This window comes from Rhinoderma darwinii, chromosome 8 (assembly GCF_050947455.1).
Source record: "Rhinoderma darwinii isolate aRhiDar2 chromosome 8, aRhiDar2.hap1, whole genome shotgun sequence".
Classification (NCBI taxonomy): Eukaryota; Metazoa; Chordata; class Amphibia; order Anura; family Rhinodermatidae; genus Rhinoderma; species Rhinoderma darwinii.
In genome coordinates, this window is record NC_134694.1 from 69,537,576 (window position 1) to 69,557,109 (window position 19,534).

Genomic DNA, 19,534 nt, shown 5'->3' on the forward strand with positions numbered 1-19,534 from the left:
TGACCAGCATCAAGTGAACACCTGTACTAGGCGTAAGAATAAGCAGCCGGAAAACTTCAGCGCCTAAGTGATCTTCGGGGAGGTCACTTGGGCGCACAGGTATTTCCCGTAATTATGAAACGTAATAAAATTTTGCTTCCCTTTCAGGTCTCTTTTGGTGGTAGGTCTGCTACCGGCAGTGCCTTCGTGGATTCAGGGTCTTCTGCTAATATCATGTCTGTGGAATTTGCTATGTCTCTAGCTATGCCTTTGATTGATTTGCCTAAACCTGTCCCGGTAGTGGGTATCGACTCCACTCCTCTTGCTAATGGTTATTTTACACAGCATACCTCTGTTTTCGAACTCCTTGTTGGCTCCATGCATTTGGAGCAGTGCTCTGTACTGTTGATGCAGGGATTATCTTCCGATTTGGTTTTAGGTCTTCCCTGGTTGCAGTTGCATAATCCCACGTTTGACTGGAATACTGGGGAGCTTACCAAATGGGGTAATGAATGCTTGACGTCATGTTTTTCTGTTAATTCTATTTCTCCCCCTGAGGAGGTGAACACGCTACCTGAGTTTGTTCAGGACTTCGCTGATGTTTTCTCTAAGGAGGCCTCCGAAGTGTTACCTCCTCATAGAGAATACGATTGCGCAATTGAATTGGTACCAGGAGCTAAGCTCCCTAAGGGTAGGATATTTAATCTTTCTTGTCCCGAACGTGAAGCCATGAGAGAGTATATCCAGGAATGCCTGGCCAAGGGTTACATTCGCCCCTCTACTTCTCCGGTAGGTGCTGGCTTCTTCTTCGTAGGGAAGAAGGATGGTGGTCTTAGGCCATGCATTGACTACCGTAACTTGAATAAGGTAACTGTAAGGAACCAGTATCCCCTTCCTTTGATTCCTGATCTCTTTAATCAGGTTCAGGGGGCCCAATGGTTCTCTAAGTTTGATCTACGGGGGGCGTATAACCTTATCCGCATCAAAGAGGGGGATGAGTGGAAGACTGCGTTTAACACGCCCGAAGGTCATTTCTAATACCTCGTCATGCCCTTTGGGTTGTGTAATGCTCCTGCGGTTTTCCAGAATTTCATAAATGAGATTTTGAGAGATTACCTGGGGGTATTTCTTGTAGTGTACCTTGATGACATACTGGTGTTTTCCAAGGACTGGTCCTCCCACATTGAGCATGTCAGGAAGGTGCTCCAGGTCCTTCGGGAAAACAAACTGTTTGCGAAAACCGAAAAATTTGTGTTTGGGGTACAGAAGATGCCATTTTTGGGTCAAATCCTCACTCATGAATTCCGCATGGACCCCGCCAAGGTCCAGGCTGTGGCGGAATGGGTCCAACCTGCCTCCCTGAAGGCGTTACAGTGTTTTTTGGGGTTCGCTAATTATTACAGGAGATTTATTGCTAACTTCTCGGTCATCACTAAGCCTCTTACGGACCTCACTCGCAAGGGTGCCGATCTCCTCCACTGGCCTCCTGAGGCTGTCCAGGCTTTTGAGGCCCTTAAGAAGTGCTTTATCTCGGCCCCTGTGCTGGTTCAGCCCAACCAAATGGAGCCATTTATCGTGGAAGTTGACGCGTAGGAGTGGGGGCTGTCTTGTCCCAGGGTACCAGTTCCCTCACCCATCTCCGCCCCAGTGCCTACTTCTCCAGGAAGTTTTCGCCCACTGAGAGTAACTATGATATTGGCAACCGCGAACTCTTAGCCATTAAATGGGCATTTGAAGAGTGGCGCCACTTCCTGGAGGGGGCTAGGCACCAGGTAACGGTCCTTACCGACCACAAGAATCTGGTTTTCCTAGAATCTGTCCGGAGGCTCAACCCGAGACAAGCCCGATGGGCGCTATTTTTTACCAGATTCAACTTTTTGGTTACCTATAGGGCTGGGTCTAAAAATATTAAGGCCGATGCACTGTCGCGTAGCTTCATGGCCAGCCCTCCTTCGGAGGAAGATCCTGCTTGTATTTTGCCTCCTGGTATAATCATTTCTTCCATTGATTCTGATTTAGTCTCTGAAATTGCAGCTGATCAAGGTTCAGCTCCCGGGAACCTTCCTGTGGACAAGCTGTTTGTTCCCCTGCAATACTGGCTAAGGGTACTTAGGGAAAATCATGACTCCGCACTATCTGGTCATCCAGGCATCCTGGGTACCAAACACCTCATTGCCAGAAACTATTGGTGGCCTGGGCTGCCTAAAGACGTTAAGGCCTACGTCGCCGCTTGTGAGGTATGTGCTAGGTCCAAGACTCCCAGGTCCCGACCAGCGGGCTTACTACGTTCTTTGCCCATTCCCCAGAGACCTTGGACCCATATCTCCATGGATTTTATCACCGATTTGCCTCCATCTCAAGGCAAGTCGGTGGTGTGGGTGGTAGTAGACTGCTTCAGTAAGATGTGCCACTTTGTGCCCCTCAAGAAACTACCCAATGCCAAGACATTAGCTACCTTGTTTGTCAAACACATCCTGCGTCTCCATGGGGTCCCTGTCAATATTGTTTCTGACAGAGGGGTACAATTTGTTTCATTGTTTTGGAGAGCCTTCTGTAAAAAGTTGGAGATTGATCTGTCCTTCTCCTCTGCCTTCCATCCTGAAACTAATGGCCAAACGGAGAGGACTAATCAATCTCTAGAACAATATTTAAGGTGTTTCATCTCTGACTGTCAATATGATTGGGTCTCATTCATTCCCCTCGCCGAATTTTCCCTTAATAACCGGGTCAGTAACTCGTCAGGGGTCTCCCCCTTTTTTTGTAATTTTGGGTTTAATCCACGGTTCTCCGTTTCACCTGGTGGTTCCAACAGTCCCGAGGTAGATGTCGTTCATCGGGAACTGTGCACAGTCTGGGCCCAGGTTCAGAAGAACCTAGAGGCGTCCCAGAGCGTACAAAAAACTCAGGCTGATAGAAGACGTTCTGCTCACCCCTTGTTTATGGTCGGGGATCTGGTGTGGTTATCGTCTAGGAACTTGCGCCTTAAGGTCCCGTCCAAGAAGTTTGCTCCCCGGTTTATTGGGCCGTATAAGGTCATTGAAGTCCTCAATCCTGTCTCCTTCCGACTGGAGTTGCCCCCATCTTTTCGAATACACGTCGTGTTTCATGCCTCCCTCCTTAAACGCTGCTCCCCGTCCTTGGCTCCCTCGAGGAAACCACCTGTTCCCGTTCTCACCCCTGAGGGGGTGGAATTCGAGGTGGCCAAGATTGTGGACAGCAGGATGGTCCAGGGCTCCCTCCAGTACCTGGTCCATTGGAGAGGATACGGGCCTGAAGAGAGGACTTGGGTACCCGCCCGGGATGTTCACATTGGGGTATTGGTCAGGAAGTTCCACCTTCGTTTCCCCAATAAACCAGGTCCACTTAGAAAGGGTCCGGTGGCCCCTCATAAAAGGGGGGGTACTGTAAAGGATCTGCCAGGCACAACTTCCGTGTATACTCCCATAGGTAATCAGCCTGCACCTGAGTCTGTGTCTCTGAGACTGACTCCATCTTCCACCACTCAGGATGGCAGGCTTAGGAGTGGGAGAGCCTATCGCAGCCTGGCCAGACGGAGCTAGCTCCCGCCCTCTGTCTATTTATACCTGCCTTTCCTGTTCCTCCTTTGCTTGTGATTCTTCTCGTGTGGTTTCCTGGCCCAGCTACAGCTTCTGACTATTTGATCCTGCTCCATACTGACCCTGGCTTACTGACTACTATCCTGCTCTGCGTTTGGTACCTCGTGCACTCCTGGTTTTGACTCAGCTCGTTCACCATTCTTGTTGCTCAAGGTGTTGCCGTGGGCAACTGCCCCTTTCCCTTTGCTTTGTGTTCCCTTGTCTGTTTGTCTCGTGCACTTACTGAGCGTAGGGACCGCCGCCAAATTGTACCCGTCGCCTAGGGCTGGTCGTTGCAAGTAGGCAGGGACAGAGTGGCGGGTAGATTAGGGCTCACTTGTCCGTTTCCCTACCCCCGTTATTACAGTTTGGTTCATAATCGTTCCAATTCGTCCCAAAGGTGTTGAATGGGGTTGAGGTCAGGGCTCGGTTCAGGCCACTCTATTTCCTCCACACCAAACTCCCCAAACAATGTCTTTACGGACACCGCTTTGTTTGTTTGCTTTACCGCACGTCATCCAAAGCTTGGCATTGTGCTTTGGGATCTTAGGCTGGTTTTCAGCTACTCAACCATGGAAACCCATTTTATGAATCTCCCGACACAGTTCTTGTGCTGATGTCTCTTCCAGAGGTTGTTCGGAACTCTGCAGTGACTGATGCATCAAACATTCAGCGCTCACTAACTCTGCGCCGTCTACCGCTTTGTGCTTCCACTTCACAATATTCGCACTTACAGATGACCAGGGCCGATTAAGCAAATCAGAAATTTCACAAACTGACATGTGGCAAGACAGCACTGTGCAGAGCTTTGTGGATGAGAGTTAGAAAATTGAATTCTGTAGGAATTGGGAAACCAATGCAATGAATTGTAGAGGGATTAGTATAGAGATTGGACAGAAAGATTAGCCTGGCTTCTACATTCCGGATAGGTTGGAGATGGGGCTGGGCGATTAATCTAATTAATTAGATTAATTCGCCCTCGAGTCCTCTGGTGATTATTTTTTTTAACAGAATCGTTGAATCGATTCTTTAGTGGCGCCGTGCTGCAGGAGGAAACTCTGCCCCTGCTGCCTCGTTCTGTTTCTGCTACTCTACGGAACTGCTGTTCTGTAGTGAACAAAATGATACAGTATGGAATAGCAGTTGCGTGAGGAAGCAGAGACTCCTAACTCCTAGTGTATAGCCATAGAACCCCCCCCCCCTTGCAGATTGCACCACCCAACCCCTTGCTGATCGCGCCACCCCCCCTTGCAGATCGCGCCACTTTAGCTACCATTAGGATCTGTATCCCTGGTCAAAGTGTCGTCAACCTCTGGCCGGGGATGCAGCCGCTAGTGGCAGCTACAGTGGCCGCTATCTACAAGAAGGGTGTGTGGGGTGCTGTGATCTACAAGGGGGGGTGGGGGTACGATCTACAAGGGTGGGGGGGTTGTTGCTGAGATCTACAAGGAGGGAGGGTGCGATCTACAGGGGAGTGGAGTGCGATCTGCAAGGGGGTGCTTATCTGCAAGCGTGTGTGGCACTATATGGGGGGTGGCACGGTTACTATATGTGGGCCCTGTGTCACTATCTACAGGGACATTGCGGCACTACATGGTCTCTGTGGTGTTTTCAGGGGATTGGGACAAAAAAAAACTTACAAAGGAAATCCATTTATAGACACTGATGCAAAATGGACCAACAAAAACCAACAATTGATCCGTTTTTAATGGTCATTTTTTTTCACGGCAGTGTGACTGCAGCCTAAATCACTTATGCCAGGAGTCCCATTCACATGTACCATGTTTGGATCGGGAAATCCGGCTGACACAGGATCCTGCTCACACTTCAGACGCTATAATGTGATCTCGCCCCAGAGTGCCCGCTCGGCGTTATCTGCCTGTCCCTGCTGCAATTTACACTGCTCTCGTCTGCAATGTCGGAGACCGGCTGAGGTGGTGACGGGCAGAGGGGGATGTTCATGCACGCTGCGCATCATTGATTATAGATTCTGTTAACCTGTTCCCTGCCGTGGAACACAGAAGTTATAATCAATTAGAGATAAATAAGTATTTGCAGAGGTTAAAAGTTGTGAAGTTACGTACAATTATTATAGTAATATATGTTAAAAAGTTATTTATATAAAGAAAATAATTTATTAAATGATATATTTGTATTTTTCTCCGTTATATTTAGTAGTAATAAGAAAATCGAGATTCAAATCGAAAATCGCCCATAGGGTTGAAAAAAATCTAGATTTTATTTTTTGGCAAAATCGTCCAAGCCCTACTTGGAAAGTTTGGGGAGTAGAAGACTGATAAGTAATAAGTTACAATAATCAAGGAAAGAGAGAATCAGGACAACAGTTAGTTATGGCCGTTTCCACAGTGATGAAAGAGCAGATTCTTGAAATTACTACTGTAGTTTAATCTATAGGATAATATACGTCCCCCCCCCCCCCCCGTCCCCCCACTGTAAATAATAAAATTCTAGCTTCGCTCGGGTCTATGTTTGTCTGTGTGGTTAAAAACCTTGTTCTACTGATGCAGCTCGGGCAGCCGCCATGCGCTTTGCTGCAGGAGTCTTTCTTCCAAGTGCAGGGTTCCTTTTTGGAGGCATGACTGGTCTGAAGAGGGTTCAATTTAACCAGTTCAGGACCGGGCTATTTTGGGCCTTCAGGACCAGACACCGTTTAGCCATTTTTAGCACGTGTTAGTTAAATGGCTATAACTTTTTTATTTGTTGGGCTAACGACGTGATTTTTGCGACGTTTTTTCCGTAGACAATGCAGGTTTAATTTTTTATCGTTTTTATACACACCTTTTTGCTATTTTAGAATTTTTATTCATAAAGTTTGAAAATAATAGTAAAAAAAAGAGCTTTTTTACGTTTCAGCAATTTTTTTTTTGGGTAATAACATAGTTTTACCCTAAAATAGACCTTTTATTTGTGATCGTCATTGTCTACCGTAAATTTTAATATATTACATGTCTATATTAGGGTAATTGGGTCAGCGCTAGCTTTAAAACAATGATTGGCGGGGGGGGGACGTTTTTTTTTGGGGGGTGGGTATTTTATGTGTATTTATTATTTAATATTTTTTTTTGCACTTTACTTTACTATTTTTTTATTACTATGGTCTGTACCTCAAAGGTCAAAAACAAAAAAGACCTTTTGGGGAACTTTATATATATTTTTTTCTTTCTTTTACACCATGTTGTAAGACCCAGCAGCAGTCTGTCACTAACAGCACCCGGCGATCATGTGACCAGTCACATGATCACCGGGAGGAATAGAGACAACGCCGCTGCTGCTGTCTCTATTCGTATACACAGCGTTCATTGAGCGCTGTGTAAAAAGACATCGGAGAAGACAGAAGCAGCGAAAGCCACTGACAGCCGGAGACCCGACATTCAGCTGCCCCATCGCGCGGGCAGCAAGTTAAAACCCGAGTCGTAAAAGTCTATGGCTCGGGTTTTAAGGACCCTGACCGCTGGCCGTAAAAATACAGCCAGCGGTCGGGAACCAGTTAAGAGAATGCTGAAATCCAGTATAGGTACAGTGTACTATAGGTAAAGTCCGTTCACGGCGAGTAAAGAAAGATGGCTGGATTGTTATGGAGACCCGGTGTAAAACAAATGACTGGATTGTTATGGGAACCTGTGCGCTTCTATTGGCTAATATGGGTCACCTGATGTGATATGGAGGAGGATCCTTGATGTGGAAGCCAGTGGTGCCATATTTGTATTGCAATTTTTTGTGAATTTGACGAACGGTAGGCCCTAGAGAGCTGAAACATTGTGTAAAACCGTTGAAAGCGTGTGATTTACGTATGTGCCAAATTTAGTGTAGATTTATCCAGTCTTTTGGCTGTGCATAAAAAGCATTCAACAGAAATTTATAAATACATATATATATATATATATATAATGTGTGTGTGTGTGTGTGTGTATATATATATATATATATATATATATATATATATATATATATTTTAGTGGTAATAATCAAGGAGTACATTAACTACTCTATATAAGACATAAGCAGAACCTCCTTGAGAATGAGGTACATTATCCCGACTACTGCAGAACCTCTCTTTAAAGTTTCATAACATTTTGCATCAATGAATATATTATAAAGTACATTACCACATCACCGCCTTACATCAGTTACTGTTGAGTTACATAAAGCTGCACTGTCCACCTCATGGAAAATGGGACTTTGTCTAGGGTAAGTAAGGGAAGTTGATTACTGTGAAATCTGGGAGTAGAGTTGACCCCTGTTCTGTATAATGCTATGGTCACATCTGCGCCGAAGCCTCCATTGCAGATTCCATTGAATTTGACAAAAAAAAATAGCAATGCATGCGGCTATATTTTTCCCGTCAAAACAGCAGGCACTTTGGCAGAACCCGACAAAACCCCTTGTAGTCACTGGAGTTCTTTGGGTGTCGCCGCTATCCGAATTTGTATCCAGCGTTGTGTTGTGACTTCCGTTATAAACTGAAACCACAATGCAGAAGTGAATAAAGCCTACTCTGCAGATCTGAACGCAGAAAACATGGAGGTGTTGTCCCACAATTACGAAGGCTGCCATTTTTATACCAGTCTAAGTAAACTAAGTCGTTGATGTGATTTGTGCTAAATTTATAATAATAATAATTAAAAAAAGCATACGTCTCAATACTTTTTCTACATTTTGACCTTTTAACCCCTAGGCGCACCACGACACAACTGTACGTCTTGGTGGCCAGTGTCTTAGCGCACGGGGATGTACGGTTACTGCGTGGTTCCCGGTGTACACTGTCGGCGACCTTGTGAACCGGGAGGCCAGCTGTCCCGGACAGCTGACACTCCACTGTTGCCGATCAGCGGCTCATTGCCGCTGATTTCAGTAATTAACCCCTTAAATGTGGCAATTGGAATCGCCGCATTTTAGGAGTTTCTAGCACATCGGCAGACCTCACAATGAAATCGTGAGGTTTGCCGATGGCTAGCATGGCGACCAGAGGCCAAATAATGACCTCTGTGTCTGCCATGTACGGAAGCCTATCAGGACCAGCCTCCTGATAGGCTTCCTGTCAGAGTGACAGGAACTCACTGTCGTTCCCGATGCACACGGTCGGTGACAGTGTGCATCGGGAACCGGGAGGTGAGCTGTCCACGGCAGCTGACATTCCACTGTTGCCGATCAGCGGTTTCGGCAATTAGCCCCTTAGGGGGTTTGTAGCACACCGGCAACCCCCATGCCATTATGGTAGTTGCCGATGGTTGTGATGGCATCCGGAGGCCAGACAATGGCCTCTGGGTCTGCCATGTATGGAAGTCTATGAGGACTTACTGACATCACACTGACAGTTGGAGTGCTTTACACTACTAGGTAGTGTAATGTATTCTAGCAGCGATCAAAGCTGCAGGTAAAGTGTAAAAAGTAAAAAAAAAAAAGTGAATACAAAAGTGTAAAAATATATATATTTTTTTATTATAGGAGAAAAATGAAACCGTTAATTTTTGAGGGGGTAGTTTCCAAAATGGGGTCACTTTTGAGGAGTTTCCACTGTTTTTGTTTTAGCACAACAAGATCTCTTCAACCCTGATAATATAATTAAAACAAAGCAGGCCCCAAAATCTTCTAGGTGCTCCATTGCTTCTGAAGCCTGTGTTTCGGTCCATTAAGACACTAGGGCCGCATGTGGGATATTTCTTAAAACCGCAGAATCTGGGCAATAAATATTGATTGCGTTTCTCTGGTAAAACCTTCTGTGTTACAGGCAAAAATGTATTACAAATGAATTTTGGCAAAAAAAAATGAAATTTGTAAATTTCCCTTCTACTTTGCTTTATTTCCTGTGAAACGCCTATAGGGTTAAGAAACTTTCTGAATGCTGTTTTGAATACTTTGAGGGGTTTAGTTTTTAAAATGTGGGGATTTCTAATATATAAGGCCCTCGATACCACTTCACAACTGAACTGGTCCTTGTAAAAATCGCCTTTTGACATTTTTTTGAAAATGTGAGAAATTGCTGCTAAAGTTCTAAATCTTTTAACGTCCTAGAAAAATAAAAGGACGTTCAAAAAAAACAATGCAAACATAAAGTAGACATATGGGAAATGTTAACTAGTGACTATTTTGTGTGGTATTACTATCTGTTTTACAAGCAGATCCATTTACATTTAGAAAAATGCAAGTTTTTGCAAATTTTCTCTACATTTTGGTGTTTTTCATTAATAAATAGTGAATTCATCGACCAAATTTTTACACTAACATAAAGTATAATATGTCACGAGAAAACAATCTCAGAATCACTTGGACAGGTGAAAGCATTCCCAAGTTATTACCACATAAAGTGACACATGTCAGATTTGAAAAAATCGGCTGTGCCACAAGGCCAAAACAAGCTGCGTCCTAAAGGGGTTCAACAATAGAAAATCAAATCTACATATACTATGAGCAGCAGTAGACGTGGGCCACAAATTTGACCCTATTTAATGTTATTCATTTCATAAATTTGACTTCAACCGCGCAACCAAAACTTATTTTCTAGTCACTTTTCAAATGTGACTAGAAAAGTCGCATATGTTTTAACACAAATTTGTTACGTTTGGCAGAGTTTATGCCAAAACCCGGTGTAAATGTCTGCCGTTATTTACATACACCTCGATTTGAAGATCGTCCATTTATTTGATTTATATGAAGAAGAAATGCAAGGCTTGCTATTCTTGTCACTGAGCAGCTGTTTACCATCTTCTGTGCCCACAGTAGTGCTGCGGCGGGTACAGTACGTGCGTTTGAACCACAAGCCACTATATTTTCCTGAAAAGTGTGTGTGATGTGGAACGTCTGCGTGTTAGGGCAGTGCATCAGTCAACCTGATTCTAATCGACCACCTTCCACTTCATGGTAAATTCAGACACAGAATGATCAGACTCTGTCCATGAGAGAGGCCATTTAGTTTGTCCTATAGTAACGGGTAGAGTGAGCCGACACCATACAGACTGTAACACCTATTGCACAATATTGTCTGCGCTTTTCCGCCCTCTTCCTAATCACAGTCTTGACTTAGCCTGACTAGCCGCAGCAACGTATAATTACACACATTTTCTCTGCATAGGATTCTTTTATACAAGCACAGCAGCCCTTCCACTTCTAGCTCCTCATGTTTCTCATAGACCTGGTACCAACTGTGCTGTGATACAATAAAGCTATTTATGCATATCCTCGCTCTTTATCCTTCCATGAGAAGATGAATTTGTAGCTGGAAAGCTGTCACTGTGCTCTTCTGCCTTTTCTTTCTCCCATCAGGTACAGATGAGCATAAATACCTTATTTTTGAGCTGTCATTTTTTTTTTTTCCTAATTCTTCAGCTGGCGTTTTATCTCCGAAATTGTTGTATTTCTTTCTCCCAACCTTAGGAAATTGTTAGCAGCTCTTGGCATCATAGAAATACATAATAATTCTGCAAATGTAAAGAAAAGTGTTTATACTCGCATTTCGGGGTACTTCAGTCACAGCCATGATGTGTACCCTGAGGAATAAACCTCACTGGGATTGCCTTGTCCAAACAAAAATGGAGAAGGTTACTTTAGATTATATTGGCATCACTACTGATTAAAACAGTGGCGTTCAGTGCCTGCCAGTATTGCATACCGGTCGTCACGAGGTTATCCTGAAAGAGAGCTACCGACCGATGCCTGGCGCGCGTTTCACGAGCGTAATGCTTGCTTGTGTGCGCTTGCTCGCTGTGGCTCAGCAACTACGTCAGGAGACCATAGGATGTGGATTTGTGCCGCTTCTATCTGTGATCGCAGGAAAAGACACACACACACACACACACACACACACACACACACACGCGAATCCCCATGGACCAAGCAGTCCTCCACATGGCCGCCATTTTATTGACAGAAAGGCAGAATACTTTCTGCAGGAGCATCTTGTTTTTATCCACAAGGGAGAAAAGAAATCCTGGACCGCACACCCACTTGCTATACTTGACCTATTGCGGCTCAGCAAAATAAAATGTACGAACATGAGGTTCTTGGTAAACATTTTGATCAAACTATCAAAAGTTTACTAAGAGTCCATTTTTTTTTTTACTTAGAACCTCATGTTCGTACATTTTATTTTGCTGAACCGCAATAGATCAAGTATAGCAAGAGGATGTGCGGTCCAGGTTTTCTTCTCTCCCTTGTGGATGCATATTGGTTTTATCTGGCATGTGGGCATAGCGGGGCGGAAAGACAGCAAAAGTTTGTATACATTAATATTTAGTAAGTTTTCTCTTTTCCTGTTTTATGGGAATTAGTCGCTACTTTATGGAAAGTGACCATTTGCTTGAATGTTGTGAGATTTCCTGTGATAAAGATCGCTGAACAATTCTGATTGGGTTTCCCATAATTTAGGAAGTCGCTAGCGGTCTGAACTCATGGATATTCTCAATATGATACCAGTATATAAAGTTTGGGTGGATTTCATTATATTATTAGCTAAAAATTAAGTTGCAGAGTTCTTCAAAATCTTGAGGAATCGATTCAGAGGCTGTATTAGAAAATTGCATACAGTTTTATTATACAATGAATAAACTTTATTTGCTGAAGCCGGTGGTCGGGAATTGAATGGGGGTTACGGAAGCAGCTTGGCACTTTCCGGAACGCTGCTGTTTCGGTACTGCCAAACACCTCGTTAGACATTGTCCGGGGAACAACGATTGCCAGACTGGGTAGAGCGATGGTCAGGGCATCCACTTATGTGCAGGTCCCAGAGGTGGTGACTTCTGAGTGTTATTTTATTAGACCAGACCTTATTTAGGGGTTTTATAGCAAATGGGGTGAATACATGTGCACTCACAACTTTTTAGTTTGACATTTTTTTTGTCCTGTCCATTACATCAAATCAAAACCCATTTTAATTCCAGGTTGTAATGCAACAAAACAGGAAAATCCCCAAGAAGCTGAATACTTTCAAAAGGCACTTTACATGCATTAAGTACAAAGAAGAAACATAATATATGACATGGACAGGATTAAAGGCCTTCTTTACTAATACTTGGTTGTACAAAAGTCCTCCACCATGTTTCACTGTTGGTAGGGTGCCCTTTTCCTTATAGACTTCGTTTCGTCATCTATAAACAACACTGGTCTGCGTTGGCCAAGGGCTTTATTTTGCTTTCATCTGTCCATAGGACAGAATGATTGTGGTCTGTCTAGGTACGTTTTGCACCCTTTTCATGCCTTACGCAGTGGTGTTTGCCTTTGCCCACTCCCCCTTCCCCCAAAGCACTTCTTTGTTCAGTGTGCGGTGCACTCAAGCGCTCTCCAGCGCAATCTGAAGTTCCTCTTCCCACCACATCCTGGAAGTTATTTGACTGCTCCATGAGTAGGAAACGTATTAATAACATTTTGAGCCATTGAAGAAGGGTTGCCTAGGTTTTTGGTGATCGTCTTGTAGCCTTCAGACTTCTGTCGAACTACATGAGATGTACTGTGTCGTTTTAAAAAAGTTTGGAATATTGGAAGAAGCTTTACAGTCCCCACTCGTTAAAAACCCTATTTCGGACCTTTCGTATTGAAGAATTTTTTGATTGGGGGACTGTAATGGCTATGAACCAATAGGTCTTTAAGATTTTTGGATCTGCTTGCTGTTGCACTAGGCCGTTTCGGTAAGTTATTATTTAATATTGGATCCAATTAAAGAACATTCCAATGTCTCTGGATCAGCTCTATCATCTCCCGCCAATGAGCATTATATTTAGTAATCGGACATATCCGACTATCTTCAGGTGTCTCACATTTAGACACAGACTACTTCTAGAGGTGGTTTTAACGCATCAGTAGCCATTTTTTTATTTTCCTATTACTATTTCCCTTTTCTTTAAATTGTCTTTTTCAATCTAAGGATTGATTTTTAACATTTTCTTCCATAGAGCACATTCGTTTCATGAGAAGAATTTAAACCAATTTTTAGAGGACCTATTAAACACCAGTATTCTGGCGGGTATAAAGTAGCCTGTTTTGCGCAAAAATTAGCTTTTTTGAAAAAAAAACCTTTTACACTGCAACAGCGCGTAAAAAAAATAGTGGGTGCGGCTCTGCAAACGGGGGCGGGATTATCCGAAGCCTGACAAATTGACCATGTCCCGAATTAAGAGGCGTATGCTCTTAATATAAAGAAAGTTGTAGTAAATTGTGCCTAATTTATTAGGACTGGCGTATCAAATGCCAGTCTTATTAAATTCTCTGCTTTTATTTCAGTATTCTTTTACGTGATGTACTTGAAATTCAGGGGTGCCAATAGTGTAGACCGCAATTGTAGGTTTCTTACAGGTCATCCACTGAGTGCTTTCATAATGATCACACGTTTTCCAGGTACCTGTAATCTTTGTAATAATTTTCAGTTGGAGTTTCGCTGAAATCTTCTTCTTATTTATACGGAAGTTGTCACCTCCCCCTGAATCGTTAGATGGGGTTTTTCCTTTAAATTGGTTGTACATTCTAAAGAGCTCTTTTGGGAACCTCTGCAATCCGCGTTTAGCCTTTAAATATAGTCTTGCGCTCTATAGCTTAATGGACTCATAATGCGTGACTACACAACTTCAGAGCCAGCCCTGTTAAATGAAGTGGTGACATTTTACGCACAATTAAGCAAGCTAGAAAAATTCTCCCGCTTTTAGCTGTGTATATTGCAGATCATTTATGAAGACCCGAGTGCCAATCACCAATCATTAGTCCTGGAAATGAAGAGAAGGGTACACCGCAGGCAGTGCTGGAGTGATAGTATTTCTTTGGCACCATCATTTTGGTGACATAGTAGGAAACTCTATCATAGTTCAGGAACTAATGACGGTGATGCTGTGGGTTGGGTTATGGTTGTGTAGGCTGCAATATAAAATATCTACAGGGCACTGTATATCTCGTATGTAGTCATCTGGGATTCTGCCAGGTAGCCATAGCCTATATGGACTGAACGTAACCAAAGGATGGGGCAGCCGAGCATGTGATTCACAACGAGACAATGTAAGGCTAAAGAAAGTAAAAAAAAATTTGCCGCCTCTTTTTTGTTTTGTTGTTGGGTGGTGTTGGTCCTTTCCAGCAACGGTATTTGGCTGGGTTCACACTGTACGTTTTTGTTGAGTTTTTAGAATGCTTTTTTTTGTGTTTTGTTAGATACACCCACGTGTCTCTCAATGATAGTTCATCGACCAAACAAAAAAAAAAACACAGGCTAAAAACACAAAGTGTGAACCCATCCTAATACCTGTGTTGGAAAGGCCCAACACCATCCACCAGCAAAACAAGAGGCAAAAATATGTTTACTTTCACTTTAAAAGACAAACTATCTGTCAAAAAGATGTTAACTGTGTGCAACTGTATACCTTCGTATTGTAACACATAAGTGTATGAGAGTGGGTCTGCGGCTGTGTGATACAACCATTGCCCCGCTCCTAAATACTAACAAGTGCGCGCGGTCAGCATGAGGTGAGGCGACCAGTGCTGCACTAATGAGCGGCGGCGCTGAAGACACAACATATCGGGCGCACTGCAAAACACCCCCATGTTCTGTCTTCAGTGCTTGCGCTCATTCGTGCAGTGCTGGCCGCATCACCTCATGCTGACCGCGCGCGCACTTGTCAGGAGCGGGGCAATGGCTGTATTACACAGCCGCAGCCACGTTCTAATGGCGGAGATGAGAAACCTCTGACCTCCGCTGCTTTTTCCCTGAATGCTGCAATCAAAGCTGACCGCAGCATTCAAGAGGAGGGGGGGATGCCCCTTGGATTGCGTCACAGGGAAATCCCTGTGACGCGATTGAGGGACATACCATATATGGGCAGACAGCCTAGGGTCAATTGAAGGACCCCAGGGCTGTCTTACCCAAGTATGCCCTAACAGGAAATATGGTATGTCCTAACAACTGCCAGTGTACTATCCGTACACAGGCTAATGTACTGTCATATAGACATATGCCAGTACATTAAAGTTTAAAAATAAAAAAAGTAAAAACATAAAGTAATGTTAGATTTTAAAAAATACACATACACGTTTTTACAATAAACATTAAAATAAGTCTCAATACATAAAATATACACATCTTCGGTATTGGCGCGGCTGTAATAACCTGCGCAACATATTTTTTGCATAATTTATGATGTGTACGCTATAAAAAAAAAAAAAACCTTTCTCTTATTAATGTAAGGCACAAGGTGTGATGAATTTAACCTCCATGTGCCTCACATTAATAGTAATTAACCCAATCATGTACTTTACACATTAACCCAATGTTGTCCATTATGGCTGAGAAACATGATGGGGTTAATTACTATTAATGTGAGGCACATTCAAAATTCATCACACCTCATGCCTCACATCAGAAAATGGAAGAACTTTTTTTTTTTTATATTACTGTTGGCAAAGTATCGGTATCGAAGTCCAAATTCTGGTATCTTGACAAACTTAGTATATACTGTATATATAATATATAATTAAATATATAATTTTTTTTTAGGGGGTATGTCATGCGGTAGAAATAACTCCGTACAATTACGATGATGCCACATTTATATAGTGTTTTTTAATTTTTGTATTCCTTTTGCTGAATAACAGCATATTTTATGGGGGAAAAAATATTTTTTACATGCCACTTTCCAAGATGTTTTATCGACGACGTAGCCAACTTTTTGCTAATTTTTTGCAGGATGAGCTGTATTTTTGGGGGTGTATATTTTTATTGTGGGAATAGGAAAAAAACAGCAATTCCACCATAGTTTTTTTATATTTTTTTCTACTGGCCGTTACAATTGTGGCAAAACTATATATCTATTAACTTTTTTTTTACTATTAAAAAATATATATTTTTATAAAAAATAAAATAAACTGGGACATTTTTTTTAAAACTTAATTTACCTTTTTTTTTCCGCACTAGGAGACTAGAAGATGCAACCATTTGATTGCTTACATAATGCTTTGAAATACTTAGTGATGCAACGCATAATTTCCTTTGTGTTAGGCCCCCCTTTCATTGCGACGTATACCTCAGATGGAAGGCTGCAACGTATCCCATTGTATAGGCATACAGTGGGATATGTTGCCCGAGCCCCTGGGCAGAGCGCTACCTAAGGCACTGTGCCCAGGGTAGCTTCTGATGTCACTGTGCATATACCAACTGTGATTTCAGGAGCTACAATGCTTGAGTTGCCGGCCAGAGCATCGCAAACGCTCTGGCCGGGGATTCCACCCCCGGAGAAGCCCCTGACGTCATTGTCTATATATGGACAGTGATGTCAGGAGCTTTGCGATGCCGGTATACCCGGGCAGAGCATAGGCACCTCTCTTTCAAGGATTCTGGCCCTAGAGAAGTCCCTGATGTCACTGTCAATATATGGACAGGGATTTTAGAAGATTCCCCAGGCTAATGTCCACAGGGAGAGCACTTCCGATGCTCTCCCAGGGTACTCCGATATTGGGAAGCTCCTGACATCACTGTCCATATATTTGGAGTTTCTTGATGTATACGTTTTAACATATACGTGTGATGGATGCCATACAGTGGCATCCATCACCCGTAGGCTCACATGTTAAAAAAAAAAAAAAAAAACAGCACGGTATTCCTTTTTATTTTTTTGTGGTATCCCTTAAAGATGGAATACCTGCTACACGCTTAAAAAAAAAATGGTATTCTGACGGAGACCAAAAGGACACTCTTTTAGTCTCCGTCATGCTAATACGTCCCTATAAACACGTTTATTTTGTACATCGGGAGCTTTTCTAATGTACACAATAATCGTAGAGCAGAAGTGCAATGTGAAGGGGGGCCTATATCTGACAGGCAAACGGTTACTTCTTGCCTCTGGAAAACCTGGGTGTTTTGTCAGGCCCATGGTTGCCATTGAAATTTACTGGCACCCCATGATCGCGTCATAATGTGCCAATAGATTGACAGAGGAAACCCTCTCCCCTCACTATTGACATGGCGCATTTGGGTTATGCCCACCCTACTCACTCTCTGCCACTGTGTCTGTACTTGCAGCGTGGGGTGAGAGAGAGTGGAAGTCCCGTAACCGCTTGCTTAGCGGGGACCAGCAGACTTTAGTCACGTTCTAATGGAAAGTGGCACGTTCTATTAGGACATGAATAGGCAGTGTGGACATGGGAGACGGTTAATGAGAACCTGTAAGCTCCCAGAGTCTGTTTTAGTAAATACTTGTATTTCCCACAAAAGAACAATTTTGAAGTATCTTTATTTAGAACTCTACGTTGTGCCGGTCCTCTGTTATTCCTCTTGGAAATGTATGACTAAATTGACAATTTAAGCGTTACCATAACTCTACATACTCTGATACTGTATTATCAGTGCTGACCATGTCACACTGTGTAGGGACAGAATTGTTATTTATTGGGGCATACAAGAGTATTTACGGTACTTAAACAGATATGTCTGGAGGGCTAACCGTTCTCCATAAGAGTTGAAGAAAAAAATGCCATCAAAGGCTCACAATAGTAAACACATTATTTTGGTTGATTTTTTTTTTTTTTTTTTATTTCTTTTTAATTTCTATTACCTACCGGTCCTGTTCTATATCGTTCCAGTTTAGAAATCTTTTTCTCACATTGGATGCCCATATCTGAGACGCTCATTGGGGGGGGGGGGGGGGGCTCTACATGTTGATGACCTGAATTGTCAATTGGCTAATGCTCTTCTGTGTTATGTTGTATGTATTACAGATTACAGCTGGGCTATAAAGATTGTGATATTTATGGTTTATTTAACAAATGTAACTGTTTAGAGAATAGTATATTATTCCATAATATGTATCCTATAGCTTACCTTTATATGGTTTCCCTTTTTCTTTCCATCAGCTGGAAATGGATTCAAAGAAAATCTTGAAAGCTATGTTTTCCTATGTGTGGCCCAAAGACCGACCTGATTTACGAGCAAGAGTTGCCATTTCCCTTGGGCTTTTAGCAGGTGCAAAGGTAAGCCAGCCTGTGGCCTTTATCCAGAAAACCATTAATCATGTCCTCTGGGAGGCTGGAATAAGTGTCGGCTTGTGGGAGGCTGTGACCCTGGTGGGTCATACTCTTTTTTTAACTATTTCAGTGGCACAATGTTTTGTCAATATTGAATCTCACGGTTTAACGTCTTATTCTTCATCTTTTTGCTCACATAATGTGTAATCTAAAAACGACAGCAGATACCTGGTACTTTTTCCCTCTGTTTGGATATGATTTGTCTGTGCTTTTAAAGCTATAAGAAGCCCTTGGGGGAAAAGGATGGAGATTGTACTGAAGCATGCGTTATCTAGCAGACTTTACTTCCCCTCGAGGTGAATTATCTTCTAACGTTCACTGGATTAATAATAAAAGCCTTCTGCTGGGGCACCACTAATGGGCACCATTACAACACAAATGGGGGATGTCACCTAGCTTTCCTGGATTTCAGAAGGGCAAATTGGCCGCCTAATTATGTAACACTATAGCAGCAGGGAAATTATATTTGCCATTCAGGTGTCTGATAAAGCTGGGCAATCCATATTGGTTGTCACCCAAGTGTCCAAGAAACCAATATAACGAAGAAAAACCTCATTAGAATTTTTAACAGCATGGCTGGGAGGACTTTATGTTCAAGATAATGCTCTTTAAAGAGACTCTGTCACCACATTATAAGTGCCCTGTCTCCTACATAAGGAGATCAGCGCTATAATGTAGGTGACAGTAATGCTTTTTATTCAGAAAAACAATCTATTTTAAACCACTTTTAGCTTTATGCTAATGAGTTTCTTAATACCCTAGTGGGCGTCTTTTACTTTAAAGCAAGTGGGCGTTGTACAGAGAAGTGTATGACGCTGACCAATCAGCATCATACACTTCTCTCCATTCATTTACACTGCACTAGCGATATAGTTATATCGTTATGTGCAGCTACATACACACACTATAACAGTACTGCCGTGTCCTGATAATGACTATACATCACTACCAGACTG

At 42.8% G+C, this 19,534-nt stretch overlaps 1 protein-coding gene across 1 annotated transcript in view; it reads left to right on the forward strand.

Annotated features, from left to right (window-relative positions):
* The window catches only part of ABCB7 (ATP binding cassette subfamily B member 7), a 140,623-nt gene that overhangs the window by 26,915 nt on the left and 94,174 nt on the right, over positions 1-19,534 (forward strand). The window contains exon 4 of the mRNA XM_075835713.1: positions 18,408-18,524. Within this exon, the coding sequence (XP_075691828.1) occupies positions 18,408-18,524 (117 nt within the window). The remainder of the gene's footprint in view (positions 1-18,407; positions 18,525-19,534) is intronic.